We start from the raw sequence: 14516 nt of genomic DNA, 5'->3' as shown, positions 1-14516 counted from the left end.
ACTGGAAACCCTCTGTAGATGAGCTCTGAAAGGTGATCCAGTGTACAACCAGATTACCTTAGGAGGCAGTGACTTAGCTCGTTTTCAGATCAGTCTCCCTAGATTCTTCATGATTGATAATCCTGGTGTCTAAGAGAAGGATGCATAGCATTTTGTGTTGCTGCATATACCCAAAGTAGCAAGCCTGGGTGTTCTTCTGTGGGCTGTTGGAACCCTGGTTCTTCCTAATACTGACAATTCAGGCCATCCTGCATTTGGTAGGAATGAGTCAGCTGAACATTTCCTATTTTTGTCCTTTGTATAGAAATAGCCTTAAGACAAGTATTTGATTGCTCAACACATTATCCGCTGTATTTACTAACCTCTCTGGTTTTTACCCCCCCCTTTTCTAGGTGTATAAAGACATTTGAAGTGGAATTCTCATCAGATGGAAAAGCGTACCAGCGGATCAATGCCAAAGACACAATATTCACTCTCTSGGTCTACAGTCCAGGTATGGCAAGGGTACTCAGGTAATCCGTTATGTTGATCCTGCCGCTCATGAGTGTGTGAAACATTGTTTAGTAACTACTGAAGGTACCTAACTCGCTAGTTAGGTCCCAACATGCAGTCCCAACAAAAACAAGAGCACATCCCTTACTTCTGGACCGTATTCTCAGTGAGACCTTAATTTTCAAGGACAAAGAGAGGTAGACAAAAAGTCATGAGGACATTATTAGTACCGTGCCTTGGGTAATTTCTTGTCACAGAAGCCAAAGTCACCCAGCTGCAGGCTTGGCAAGGTCCCTGAGAACTTAAGGAGCACTTTAGTTGCTGTTGTGAAAACATGCAAAACCTATAACAAAAAACCTACAAAAAAACATGACCAGAAACATCCAGGTAAAGGAATATAGTAATGTTTTATTTGGGTATTTTTTTATTGGAGGGGTGTGGGGTAGAGGTGTGGGTTGTTGATTTTTTGTTGGTTTGGTTTGGTTTTTTTTAAGGCAATGTGGTCTAGTCTGCAACATGACCATCTGACAAGTATTGATAATAAGTACTGATGAGAGCTGGGGGAAACACAGAGAAAATTTGCCTCATAATAATACTAATAAAAAGCAATTGAGAGATGTTTTTTACCAGAAACACAGGCTCATCCTAGCCTGAGAAAGTCTTAACATCAGCAGTGGTTGCAAAATAAAGTTCACAGCTATTATTGCAGTGTAAAGGTTACACAGGTAAGCAAAGACTGTAAATCATGGCTATGGCACATCTCTGAAATTATTATTCATTACAATATCATATACTAGTTTTAATTGTTTATTTCAAAACCAACAACAAAAAAGACTGCTTGAAAAAATACCATGTCTCAACAGCCCTTATTGTAGGAACTTCTTCCCCACCCATTACTACTAGCATTCTTTTTCTTCTAGAATAAAAATACTAAAGCATGCATTAATTAATTAGATAGACAAAATACCCCAAAATTTGTACTGCTTGTGGGATCAAAGATTCTGCTAGGGAAAGCTGTGTTCTTTGAACTGGATCAAGGATAAAAACCACAGAACCACAGAATATCAGTTCACATACCTTTTAAGTAAGTGGAGCTTCTTCCTGAGTAGAGCAGAGGGTTTTCAGTCAGCCTGTGTGCATCTTGTTCTGCTTCTTTGTTGAACCTGTCCACACATAACCTGTTCCAAAGGCACAATTCAGGCAGAAAAGTATGTCAGAAAAGAAAGAGATGACTAGTTATGTGTTGCAGATGTCATAGCCCTCTTCCAATGGGACTGCTGGGAAAGCAGTCCTGTAGCTGTACTTGCAAATTCTAGTAAGCAGAGAGGATGTCCTTGATGCAAGATAAAAAAGCCAGTTCTGAGGAATTTATTATAACTTTTAATTAGACAGGCATAGGCACACTTACTTAGGGTGCAAAACTTTTCCCCAGCCTGTTCCACCAACCTGGGTTTTACAGGAGTAGTGCCTGTTTCATATCCTCCAAGTACTACAGGTGTGAGCATTTCACGGTGACCATTTCTAACCTTTTCATTTGCAGGAAGCTCAGTCTCCGGCTTTTACAGAGTGCGTGCCATTGACTACTGGGGGAAGGCAGGCCCGTCCTCTCTTCCCGTGGGGTATGATGAAGCTTTCCAGTGACCCTGAAGAGTGATGCCTGGCTTGGTGTCAGAGTGGTGTATGCTCCTTGCAAATGACAACTCCCCAGAAAAGTAAACTCCTCCCATGTTGAGGAGGGAGTATGGAAACGACCTGATGAAGCAAATTAGGAATGCAAGATAGAAGCAATTGCCCTTATTAACTCTTCACAGCACAAAATACACCATTATCTAACAACCACAACTGACAACCCAGCTGGTAAGGGGATACTGTAGGACTGGGATTCAGCCTGCTAACCAGGAATTATGGGAATAAATATTTATTGTTCCCTATTTTACACTGAGCTAATAGCCAGGGCAAGCTAAGTTTTACTGAGGTTACAAACTGTAGCAGGAACAGGACCATTTACTGTGTGAGTGAGGATGGTAGCAGAGGCATATGGAGGACCTGTCTGAGAGTGAACTGTCTGCCTTAGTTGCCAKGCTATCTTAAGATAATGATTTGATGGAAAAATGCCCAACAACAAGACACATTCAGAGCATGAAGTGAAGGATCCCTTATTCCCTGCTGTTTAGTCACAGTGGGTTATTTCAGAGCACTTCCATGTCTTCAGGTGCATGAGGTTTTTCAGTCTCTCACAGAGGGGTTTGCATCCAGCTCTGTCTGTATTTGTGACCATTACATGGATGCCAGAGCTATTTCCCATAGGCAGAGGAAGGGCTATCAGCTCATCCTCAGAAGGGAGAAGGCACGGAAAGCCCTGTCCTGCAGATTTCCYTGCCTTTTCTCTGTTTTGTTTTTGCCCAAGTCACCTGTTTGCACTCTGGCTGTCAGCTGCTGCCTCTTCGTGGTGGAAGCTCTAACCCTGAAAGACCCTGTTTTGTCACCTGTAGGGTGTTCTACAGCCTTTACAGCCAACACCTCCCCTCATAGACTGTAAGTGAGAACTCAGCTCTGCRTGGCCAAGAGAAAGCTGAAACACTAGTTAGAGCCTTTTGTGTTTTCATATGACAGGACAGCACACTCTTGAATCTAGCAGGGCTGCTACTTACCACACTTAGGCAATCAGCCAAGAACAGTTTGAGCTCCTGTGCTTTGCAAAGCATGTGCACAAGTGTGTGATAGCCTCAGATCACGGGCTACAGATCACCACTGGCTATGCTTGCAGCTGCCAAACATTCTATGTAAACAGCAAAATTCCCTGAAATTGCAGGGGTGCTGTTTTATTCTTCCCTTTTCACAACCAGCACAGTTTGAGCTGTGTCTTTAACAGGCTTATAGGAGAGAAGGATAATGCCAGTCAAAACAGCTGAAGTGTTTTCCATAAGAGGAGTGACTTTGTCACACAAACAAATCCCCTACTGCTCTCTTTGCTGACATCAGCCACCTCACCAACATAACAACAAAGACTGCATATTTGGTGAAACATTCAGGTCTCAGAAAAAAAAGTGCCCAAGTTTGAGCAATAGGAGAGAGCTGAACTACCTCAAATACCCTCAACTTCTACAGCACAGAAAAGAAGCATACACAAAAAGTTGGTGTATGTGAAATGTGGCCTTGTATCTCCATACTTTCTGGTTACTTGTTCATGTGCTTGTACTGAAAATTAGCCTTAAAAGATACATTTTGTCTCTGAATTCAGGTGAAATATTTCTTGCCTCATGTTAATTTTAATAAGGGGCACTTGTCACATCCTAGTCCTTCAATTTCTTGTCCATACAGGCAGAACAGGAAAGGGCCATTGAGCATACTGAATTAAAAACCTTCTCAATTTAAAAAACGTTCCTGAGACATTCTATGTGGATGGAGATAGCAAAAATACATTTTAATGTTGTGATAATTGCCCCTGAGTGAAGAATCAATGTACACAGTTAAGTAAAACGTAGCAGTTAACACATGTTGTTTGGCTAGTATGAGGTGGAACCACAAATAAAATGATTAGAGAAATACTACATATAGGGTCTTGAGAGATTTTAGTGTGTCTGAAACAGGGAAAGATATGGGAGCTTGAGAGGACAGGTTAGTCTGTTAGAATGTCCTGCTTTAAAATTTTCCCACCCTGGCAATCAGAATATAGCAGTCTTTATGAAACCAAGAACTATGCACTAGTTACAGGTGTATGAAAAAAAAAAAAAAAAAAAAAAAAAAAAAAAAAAAAAAAAAAAAAGAAAAAAGAAAAAAAGAAAAAAATAGAAACATAGATGTAGTGAATAGAATTGATTTCGTTATGCAGGGATGAAAATGTATACATGTGCAAACCATGAAAAATAGAAGATTTCTTCCGAAAATCTTCTTTGCTGCTATGATATAAACTCATTCCTTTAAGAAATGAGCACGTATAAACAGAGAGAAGAGAAGTTGGTATTTCCAGGTATGAGTTTATTTCGAACAAAGTATAGAAGTTTTGAAATGGCGTTTTCTTTTTTTAACATCTAATGTCTACAGAAAAAAACGCTGTTTAGTACTTGAAACTTGAGATTTCTGTAACCATCTGTTGCTGGCTCTGTCTGATAGTGTTTTCAAAATTGCATGTTTGACTAATCTACTCTGTTACACATAGTGATCAGCTCTCCATTACAGTTTGAGTTTTCAGAAGTGCCAAATATCTGTAGCGCTAGGTGTGAGTATCAGGTGCTTAGTAGTTCTGTAGTATCATAACCAAAGTAAGACTGCAGAGCACTCATGTATGTCTCTTGCTGTTCATTAATCCAAATAAGAATATGTAACTGCAACTGCACAAGGGGATCGATTGCCTGCGCTTCAAACAAAAGCTTGTGAGGTTATATAACCATTTTGCAACTTAAAGAACCTTTCAGCTGAGTATTTTACATTGTCTAATTGTGTATATGCTGCATTTGTTAAAATCTTTTGTGCTACCCAATAAAACTGGTTTTTAATCTTACACATGAACCCTGTAAAAACTGAATCTAATCATTGTGGTGTAGAAACTGCTTAAAACTCTTTATATCAACAACTTAATCTTGGGAAGTAAAGACTGCTCTTGAGGACTGTCATATTTTAACCCCAGCCAGCAAAAAAGTACCACACAGCTGCTTCCAGTGTCTTAACAGCACAAGATGTTGAAGGCAGGTGGACTTGTCTGAGTTCCAACATTGCATAAAACTGAAGCATAAAGGGAATCTTACTATAAACAATGTCAAGGCTGAAGTAGAAAGYTAAAGGCACAGATTGCCTCAGTTACCACAACCCAGGGGAAACTGGTGAAACTCAAGGTAGTATTACAGTGTTTGATCTCAGGACTTGCAGTGTCCTTGCTAGAGAAGGTTCACTGGTGTATGAAGGACAATATCCTTGCAGGGTCCCTCCTGCTGTGGAGCAGTCATGGTGTTTCTGCCAGCACTAAAGGACCTTTTGAGGACAAAACAACAGTCCTTTTAATGCATAAACAATTTCTTTATTTTGTCTTGTTAGTGGAGAGTTTATGCAGGACAGAGATTATGACTTGGGACCTATACACACACTTTCAACACAGAAATAGTAGACTACTTTTCATYGGCCAGCTCAAACAGCAGACAGAAGATGTCTGCCCCTAGATATACCCCAGATATTTCATGTTGAACTCAACAGAATTCCAAGGCAAGTATGAATCTCATCACAATACACTCGTGGCTGCCTGCTCTACACTACCTTGTCTTTCACATTCCCTGCAGTCATTGGAGAGAAATAGATACGAGGTAACTCCCATCTGTTCATTAACTCACCACATTACAAGTGAGGGCTTGATTGTAGTCCAGATGGAAACATGCTTGCCCAAGTACAAGTCATCTTCCTGGGGCATGTAAACTCTGTGGTGCCTGCTTCATCCAGAATCACCACTATGTTTATGCGATCCTGCAGGTTTAACCTCGTGGCTGAGGAGAAATTTCACTGCCTAACTCATCTGGACAGGCTACCCCAAGCGCAATAAGGATGCACTTGGTTCTGTGTAGTGATTGTCTCGCTACAACTCCCATATGCTCTGGTCATACAGTTACTATAACCACAGACATTAAAAAAATCCCACTTCTCAAAGAGTGATAGTATTGGTCTGAAAGTTCTGGCCAAAGGCCACACTTCTTCAGCTAAGGGTTAGCGTTGTCTAATCAGTTGTTATGTGAGTCCTAAGTTCACAGATTCCACCCCAGTAATTCCTGATCGGAATAGGGTACAAGTGGAGAACATTCAATCAATGCACTGACGTTGCACTTAGTTCAGCAAAAAAGGCTGGGATTTTTTCAACACTCAGTAGTTACCTATCTGTATGGGATTTTGTTAGCATTGCCTGCTAGTGCTCCTCTGTTTCTGTCCTTAGCTTCAGGTGGTAATTCACCATCTTGTTTGCTGTCAGGGTAACTTACCCCAGACCTGAAGAGCAGGGAACACCTTTGCTCAAGCCAGTTGAGAGCCTTACAAGTATTGCCAAGAAATCCTGGGAAATAAAATTTGAGAGACTTTGCTGCATGTGTGAGATAATGTCTCTGGTCCTGGAGAATGTGTCTGGTCTTTTGTTTCTATGCACTTCGCAGTAACTCTAGATAAAATTGTGTGAGCATCTTGCAGAAGCTGTTTAGCACTGAATGCTCTGAAAGTCTTCAATCAACATCAGCCTTGTGCCACACACCATTTGGAAGCCTCAGGAGTAAGGGCTGTTCAGCTTGGTCCTACTTCTGTGCTTGGTAATTTTATAAATTGTAAAAGTTTGTGTCGTTGACAAACTGCAGGGTTCAGCAGTGTGCTGGGGGTGTTCTAGACTGGTAATTTTATTACTAGGAAACACAAAGTGAATGTGATTTTACTGAAAGCAGTGGGAAATACATGTCAATAATGCTGACTTGGGTTACCCTTTTTCTATGTGGGTACTATTCTTTTGATTTTCTCTGTCTTTGAAATTCTGGGCCATAAAACCAGTCTGTTCTGTTTCTTTCAGTTGTATGCCTTTCAGGTACTGACATCTGGATTATGCAGGCAAAGGGGAGCAAATTGCTGGTAATGCCATTAGAAGTGCAAGCACCCACTCATTTAAAACAATGCTGTGTCCAATGCTATTGAAAGTAGCATCTCTTTTATTGCATTTGTGGTTCTTCACTTGGGAATCTTGCTGCAGGTAGCTCTGCCTCAGACACGCTTTCCAGTCCTGTTTTTGGCTGGAGCCATCTCACTGGCGTGCCTGTGCCCTGCCCTGTGCCCAGCKGCCCTCGCTGGCTGGCTGGACTTTCCAGACACACCACGTCACTGTTCTTTTGTCTGATGCTCAGCACTGTCAGGGGACCTGCCCCTCTCACCATCCTTGCCCTGCTCCCCTGCTCTGTTCTGGGGAGCAACACTTCCCCATCTGTGCCAGGAACACSCTTGGATGCTGTCTCACCTCTCCTCAATGAGCATCCTCAGTCYTTCTGCTCCCCATCAGACAGGACAGGAGGTAAGAAAAACAGTTCCAGAAGTTCTATTTTTTTTCAAAAACATTTATTGACAAATGCCACATTAGGTATTACCTTGAAAATTGAAATATTTCTATTATATTGCACACAGTTTACAGATCCCCCAATATTTTCATGTGTTTTTCAGGAAAAACACACTATTCCATACTATGATTTTTTTTTATTATTAGTTGAGTGGCAACTTCGAGACCAAGAGGTCTGGTTTCTGTGCTTAAGGATAGCATCAGAAGCGTACTTTTAGCAGGCCCCTGGAAAGAAAGAAAGAAAAGTAAACTTTAGTCTATGTAAGTAAATTTGCAAAGTGCTTCAACAGCCTTTTAGTCTCCAGTGAAGCTATAGCTACAACCTTCCTAGGGTACTTCTGAATCGCAGTGCAAGATTAGGGTTGCAGAAGTTGCTRTTTGCATTGCTCTGTGTCTGTTGGCACAGACTGGGGCAGCCTTTTCCAGCTAGCCATGGRCTTTCAGCTTTGCTGAGCACCCAGCCTTGAGCCCACAAACCAGCTGCTGTCCYTCTGCTAGAGGAGCAGCACAGGGGGCTATGGGGCAGGGATGCCCATGCCATGCACACTGCCTTGGATGGTGCCAGGACCTGTCCTATAGTGGAGGACTGGCTGGCACTATGCTGTACTATTCAAGTTTTGGCTGCCATTTGTTGTCCCACAGTGTGGAACGTGTGTTTTGTGGCTTATGAAGGATCAACCTCCAGGCAAGGCAGTGAGGATGTCAAGGGTGTGAGTGCTCAACTGCCAGCAAAGAGGAATTTCTGCCTCCAGCACAGCCTAAAAAATCACCTGCCTATCATCTGACAGCATTTGAACTAGAAGATCAATTCCTGGACCTCCAGAAAAATATTCTGTTTGCACGTATGTGGTGCAACTGCTGACTCCTACTGCCAGCAGACCCAGTCAGAAATGCTGCTCAGAGCCCCTCATCCCTGCTGCTCAGACCACACAGGACACAGGTCATGATGGACTGCGAGGATGGTCCTTCCTGAAGGCATCTTCTCATCCTTTCCTGGAGGACAGTGTGCAGACCCAAGGTAAGATGCTTTAATGAAGTGGCCAAGACAAGCATTTCCAAGTACAGCTTGCAGCAGCCGTCCCTGTCCTGTCTACTGCTACAGTAACAAAGGTGTAGCAATTTCAACACAGGATTSCTGTAAGGGCAACCTCAAGGCTGCAGAAAACGCCTATAACAGGCTCTCATCTTTGCCTGGATTTCCCTTTGTAACTCTTATTAGAGCTAACGTTAAGAAAAGGTTGCTAAAAGTAGAACTGAATTTGCTGTGGTTCTGTGACATAAACAGCAAGTGTGTTCACCTACTGTACAATTCAGAGAGTTTGTTAATTAGCTGAAGTACCTGACTGAAGCACAGGTTGGAACTGGCCAGACATGCAGATTTCTTCCTGCTTCTGGCGCACAATGCGCTGGATGGCTGGGGGGAGGCCACGGGGATTGCGTGAGAAGATCAGGGAGTATCCATCGTCACAAGAGCCGTCCTCCTTCAGGCTGCGGCAGGCGTAGGTGATGGCATAGTTATCATAGTCRGTGTCAATCACCCAGTAGTTGTCCCCTGAAACATCAGAACACACGTGTTTGTCACAGTGGGCGAAACAAAGCAGAGGTAGATCCTTCAGCAGGGAGATGACACATTTCAACAAATAGCAGGGATAGCTTTCTGAAGGATCTGAAATCATGTCGCATATCCAGCTTATCTCCACACCATGAAGGGAACAGCAGGGACAAGCACAAGGCATCTTGAGACCATGTTGTTCCTCATGGTGCTCAATGCATTTTCACCTWTTGTTTCTTAGGCTAGAAGTATTAGGAGGACGAGGACTTTCTAGGTTTTCAATGACAAAATATATATGTTGCTTGCTCAAGCACAGTGGAAAGAAGGACACAGAGTACATTTCCTATACAGGAAGCCTCAGTAAAACATTCCTCCTGTTTTCTAGCCTTACTCAACTAAGTTCTTTTTGGTGTGGCTTATCAGCCATTACTAAGTGAACATACTTCTTTCTTACATATTAGAAACTCCTCCCAAATTTCCACAGCTGTAGAGCTGGRGTTAGGAGAGACTCAGGCACAAAGGATTGGGTTTGAAGCATGCAGAACTGAGATTCAGCAYGAGCAGTTTCTGCAAGGGGGACTTGAATTAACAGCTCCATTTCTTTGAGTCCAGCTGTGTCTGTCTGAGGAGAAATGCTCCTTCGTGCTGGGTGCAGCTGTGGGTCCACATGTCCCCTCTCTTTAGCTATGAGGAGTACAAGAATGACTGACCTCAGCACTTCATTAATGCCCACAATGGGGCCCAGGAAGTGTTGCTTCCCTAGGTTCAACACCACACCTGGCTGTACCAAATCCATCTGTGTGGCCCAGTGGCTCTAAGCTGCATCCTCCCTGTTAAAATATATACATGGTGTGTAAGAGGGATCTCTGGGGAGTCTCTGGGTCTTGCCCCTTCTATGGAGATAAAATGCACCGCTTGGATAAAGCATCCCCCACAAACAGGATATTTTGTCTTCACTTCAAGTGATCTGAGCTGAACTGTTTTTCCTGCTCATATGTTGAAACATGTATCTGGATAGCTGTAAGCAGTTGGTGAGGATCATGGGCTGGGAATTTCACTTACCACCGCTGGAGAGGTAGCTGGCCAGTCCCTGGTAGGTCATATACATTTTTGCTGGAGTAGTTGGGTCAGGTACCGTATACTGAGCAGCCATGTCAGCACAGATCACCCAGAAACTGCAACAAGATCCATGASATTCAAGGTAAAATCTCACAGCATCTGAGCTTCAGATGGGTGTGCCTCACTCAGGACTTGCTCGCAACTGCCTCAGGTGTGGGTGTAACCTTTCTTAACGCAAAGTTGCTGTTTGTTCCAATGCCTTTCTCTGGTATCTGTTTATTTTGAATACCACCCATATTTTAACACTGTCAAGCATTACTGAATTTGTGGAACAATGGAAGGGTCTTGATTCCTTTCCTTCCTTAGGCCACACTTCCCCTTATCCTGCCTTTGCAGAAATAAAATTTGCAGCAAYCTTGAGGCCCGCTTGTTTTCTGAAGAGTTCTTTCAGGAATCTTCCCCTTTGCACTGCGTGGCATGCCTRCCAAGCTTCATTTGCCCATTTCCAAAATATCCCGGAGTGCTGCACTGTTAAGATGTACAAGGTTCATAGCCACCTGCTAGTGCTAGCCTAATGGAAGCTTCAGATTTCTTTTCTGCACTCAGAAAGCTATTTAATCTCTTTACATGCTGTAATTCCTTGTAGTAATCATGACCAACAGGCAAAACTCTAAGCTTCTTGCCATCTGTCCATTCAGGCATTGCAATGACATCTGAGAGTTAACCTCATGTTTTCTTCAGAAATCTGTCCAACACTCGTTGAGAGGTCTGTGAAAGTAATGCTCCTCTCCTTCCCCTGAACCTCTCAGCAAAATGAGTTTTCCTTCCCTCGCAGCCTCTGAGCCTTCATTAGCTCCTTTACTTGATTGCAATTAATTTATCTGACTGCTCCATCAATCAAAGTTTGAATGATATTTGTCTGTTTGCAGTAGTTTTGTGATGGTTCTGAACCTGAGCCAGGCTGCGAAGAAACCCAGGAMTCAAAAGTGTCTAGCCTCTAGTTTCTAATCTAATACCTTGATTGAACTTCACTTTTTGATTAAGAAAATCCAGTCATGTTGTGTGCTCAGGACAGATCACCATCCACCTCCCCATGGTCCAGTACCTCATGGCAGCAACTAGAGCTGAAAGTCAAGAGAGCTCACCCGAAAAGCTTCACTCGGCCCTTGGAGGATGCTGTCATTGTGCCGTCTTCCTCCACAGTGTATTCAGCAGAGATGTTGTCCTGAAGGAAAAGGCCTTCTGGATCCTTCTTGGCCAGGGCATACCATTTCCCTGCATACTGTCATGAAATTGTGTTAGTACCTGGATTAATTTCCATGGCAAGATTATCACAAAAACAATTTTGTGATCAAAATGCCTTTCTAACTCCCCATGGCCTGACAAATGGCCGAGTCAGATTTTGGGTGGGAATGTGGCCCACAGATCCTGCCGTGCTGCCTGATGAGCCTTTGTGCCAGAAGGAAGGAGCAGGTCTAGCAGCTCTGCACTGCTGGGCACGTGTACTCTTTGTCTAGTGAGACATTCCTGGCACAGTCACCCCACACTGAAAGCATCTCCCATCCTAAGACATTCTTACAGTCAGGCTTCTGCTTCCTTGTTCCTGTTCAAGCCCCATTCTCTTCCATGCAATACCATACCAAATTCAACCATATCAAATTACAGGTACAAAGACTGCAGCAAGCAGGATGGAGACAATTTTTGTGGCTGACTCTCTGGTGAGGAAAAGGGTCTTTCAGCAAAGCAGAAAGTGATGACTATATGCTCAAAACAAGGAGAGGCTGTGTTGGGGAGAGTAACAACGGAGGGAAATGGAAGGAGATTAGGGGAAAGAATATGTCTATGCAAAAAATGGGGCCCTGAAAATGTACAAGAATTATCTAGTAAAATGAATACAAGATCTCAACAGGTGACTGACAGAGAGGAAGACCCTTAAAAGTTAACAGTATCAGTAGAAATTCTGAGAAGAGCAGGAGCGAACTGTGTTACATTTGATTCTGCAGAGAGGCTAATAAGATCTGTTAGGCAAGTTATGTGCTTAAGCCTGAAACAAACCCATAATTCCCAAATACAGAAGCCCGAGAAAAAACTTTGACTTTTTAAAACTGGGATATTCCCAAAGCTCTCCCCAGACATGGTTTGTTTCCAGCAAAGCCAGTTTTGTATAGAGAAAATGCTGGCCACCTCCTAGYTGCCCCTGGAATTGTGAGGTTTGCTGACAATTAGTTGAAACAGCTACTGACACTYGTCTGGACCTTTCCAACAGTTAGCCCTMWTTTCCTCCTCAGAAACACAAATGAKGTGTTTAAACAAGRGTTCAGGACACCAGATTAGGTAAGATTTCCTTTGTCTAGGATTCCCAAGAATGACTAGTGGTGGATGCTTGTACCCTAGGGCAGGTGTTTGAGCTTGCTCTCTGATGTGGATCTCATTTGTGTTTATCACGGAGCTGCTCAAAGCTGTGCCGAGCTAACAGAAGATGCCCTCTAACTGGTTAACGTCCCTGGCTTTCAAGGCCAGTTTTACCATAATGTTTCGAAGGTTAAATAGTACTGAGAAAAACAAACTACAGGAACAGCCTCTGCAAGACAGCACATGAAAGAAATTAACTTTTTGGTGAAGAACCCCTTTAGACGAACAAAACTTAAAACCTAGAGAAACAGTTTATGTGTAAAGCTTCTCCRCATGTTCTATTGAAGTAACCATAATTACCCTTTTTGGATCAAAATTGTCTTTCACAGAGAAAGACTCCACAGCACAGGTCTGAGCTAGGCTATATTCAACAGTGTAGAGGACCGAGGCCAGGAAAACATACTGTGCGTATTTCATCCTGCAAGACAAAAGCGACACGAGGGTTTAGTTTATGCAGTAGATGAAGATAGCTAGTGCTGTTCCCACAGATGCATTTCCCTAATTTTAAGACTAGTTTCTTCCCCTACAAAGTAGACAGCTAAYTCTTCCACTGATACTGAGTCATTGTGGTGTCTAAATTCAGCCAAAACTGAGCTTCAATGGCAATTGCTTTGCAAGAGTATTTTGCTTGCCAGTAGTAGTCATACAGTTAAATGAAAAATAGATAGATAATAGATAGAAAATTGAAATGTTTTGAATTTTGTTCTCGCAGAAAGAAAAATCTTCTGTTGAGCTCTGGTAAAGCACTGTACCTTGTAAAGATGTGGTTCCTAATTATTTCACAGTGCATGTCCACTTTGCTTTCAAGCCAGCGTGGCCATATTCTTTATCACCAGTTCTCATTACCAAAACAGGCCTTTTCGAGCTGCCTGCTCTAGTGGCATTATATACCTCAGTACTGGCTGCCCTCTGACCAATCCTCCAGCAAATATGACAAATAATATTAAGTTTTTAGAGGCTTCATCTGTCATCACAGAGAAACCACCAGGTGCCTGTGGCTTTGTTTGTCTCCTCAGGTATCCCAGCTCACCTACATCCCAGTATATTTGTTTCTCAGAGTTTGGGAAGCGAGCACCTTCACGATACATTCTTGCAGAGTTTTTGACCCTGAATACCTGTCCAGATGCCAAGACAAAACAGTTTCCTGATGCTTCTCAGCAGGATCCAAGCTGAGCTTGACCCAGAACCCCAACACCCATGCAGCTACTCTGTTCCTAGCTGCATTTCCCTGCTGTAAAGGATGGCAAGTCTGATCCATCTCTGCRGAAGAGAGACCTACCTGCCGGGTAGAGATGTTGGAGATCCTTGAGACTACTCTGCTTCAGTCTTTGGGCTGCAGGTAGCAGGAGAGTTTTGAGTCAATTGCCCTCCAGCTCCCTTTAAATAAGGAATCTACAAAGTCACTAATTGGTTATTTTTGCTCGTGTGCCTGAATAAAACACTTAATCTTGGATAATCCATTATGTAAAAACCAACTGTAATCCTCACACTGGTGGGWCTGACTGCTATACTAATACAAACACAGCTTTTACATAATGGAAAAAGCTGCCCAGAAAGCTAATAAATCTGCTGATTTGATTGTACCACTGCTTTGTCTCATTGAAGTCTTTCTGCTTCTAACACATRTTAGGAGAGTAAGTGCAGAGCATTAGGTAGAGAAACACTTGGACTGTACACATGCATCTGCATAGGCACGTGTTCAAGTTTGACAATTGAATGGAGCAGGTACACAATTAGCATTTCTGATACCTACATCATCAAATTAAGGTGATCCTTGCAAGAGTAGGAAGACATTGTGCATTACCTACATGGGGGAGTGGGACAAAAAGTGCAAAAATGTGAAGTTTTGCCTTCATGTTCACATCATAATCATGGAGTCCCCAGYTCTCCTGTGCACTGAAACATTTTTATGTACATCCTTCCTAGATCATTTTGTCAACA

The 14516-nt window shown here is 42.8% G+C and overlaps 2 protein-coding genes across 2 annotated transcripts in view; one reads left to right on the top strand and one right to left on the bottom strand.

Moving 5' to 3' along the window:
* Positions 1-4993, top strand: part of IDUA (alpha-L-iduronidase) — a 45008-nt gene extending 40015 nt beyond the window's left edge. The window contains exons 13-14 of the mRNA XM_057373250.1: positions 393-493; positions 2033-4993. Of these exons, the coding sequence (XP_057229233.1) occupies positions 393-493; positions 2033-2133 (202 nt within the window). The 3' untranslated portion in view covers positions 2134-4993. The remainder of the gene's footprint in view (positions 1-392; positions 494-2032) is intronic.
* Positions 4994-8837: 3844 nt separating this feature from the next.
* On the bottom strand, positions 8838-12992 carry LOC130577726 (purpurin). The gene is made up of 4 exons (XM_057373281.1): positions 12876-12992; positions 11309-11445; positions 10167-10279; positions 8838-9104 (listed from the first exon to the last, which is right to left on the bottom strand). Exons 1-4 carry the CDS (start codon positions 12990-12992, stop codon positions 8875-8877), a joined length of 597 nt encoding a protein of 198 aa, XP_057229264.1. The 3' UTR covers positions 8838-8874.
* Between the last annotated feature and the right edge of the window lie 1524 nt (positions 12993-14516).

This window comes from Malurus melanocephalus, unplaced genomic scaffold, assembly GCF_030028575.1.
Source record: "Malurus melanocephalus ecotype Western Australia unplaced genomic scaffold, MMel_1.1 scaffold_191, whole genome shotgun sequence".
Taxonomy (NCBI): domain Eukaryota; kingdom Metazoa; phylum Chordata; class Aves; order Passeriformes; family Maluridae; genus Malurus; species Malurus melanocephalus.
Note: the sequence above shows the minus strand (reverse complement) of the source record. Positions and strands in the feature narration are given on the sequence as shown.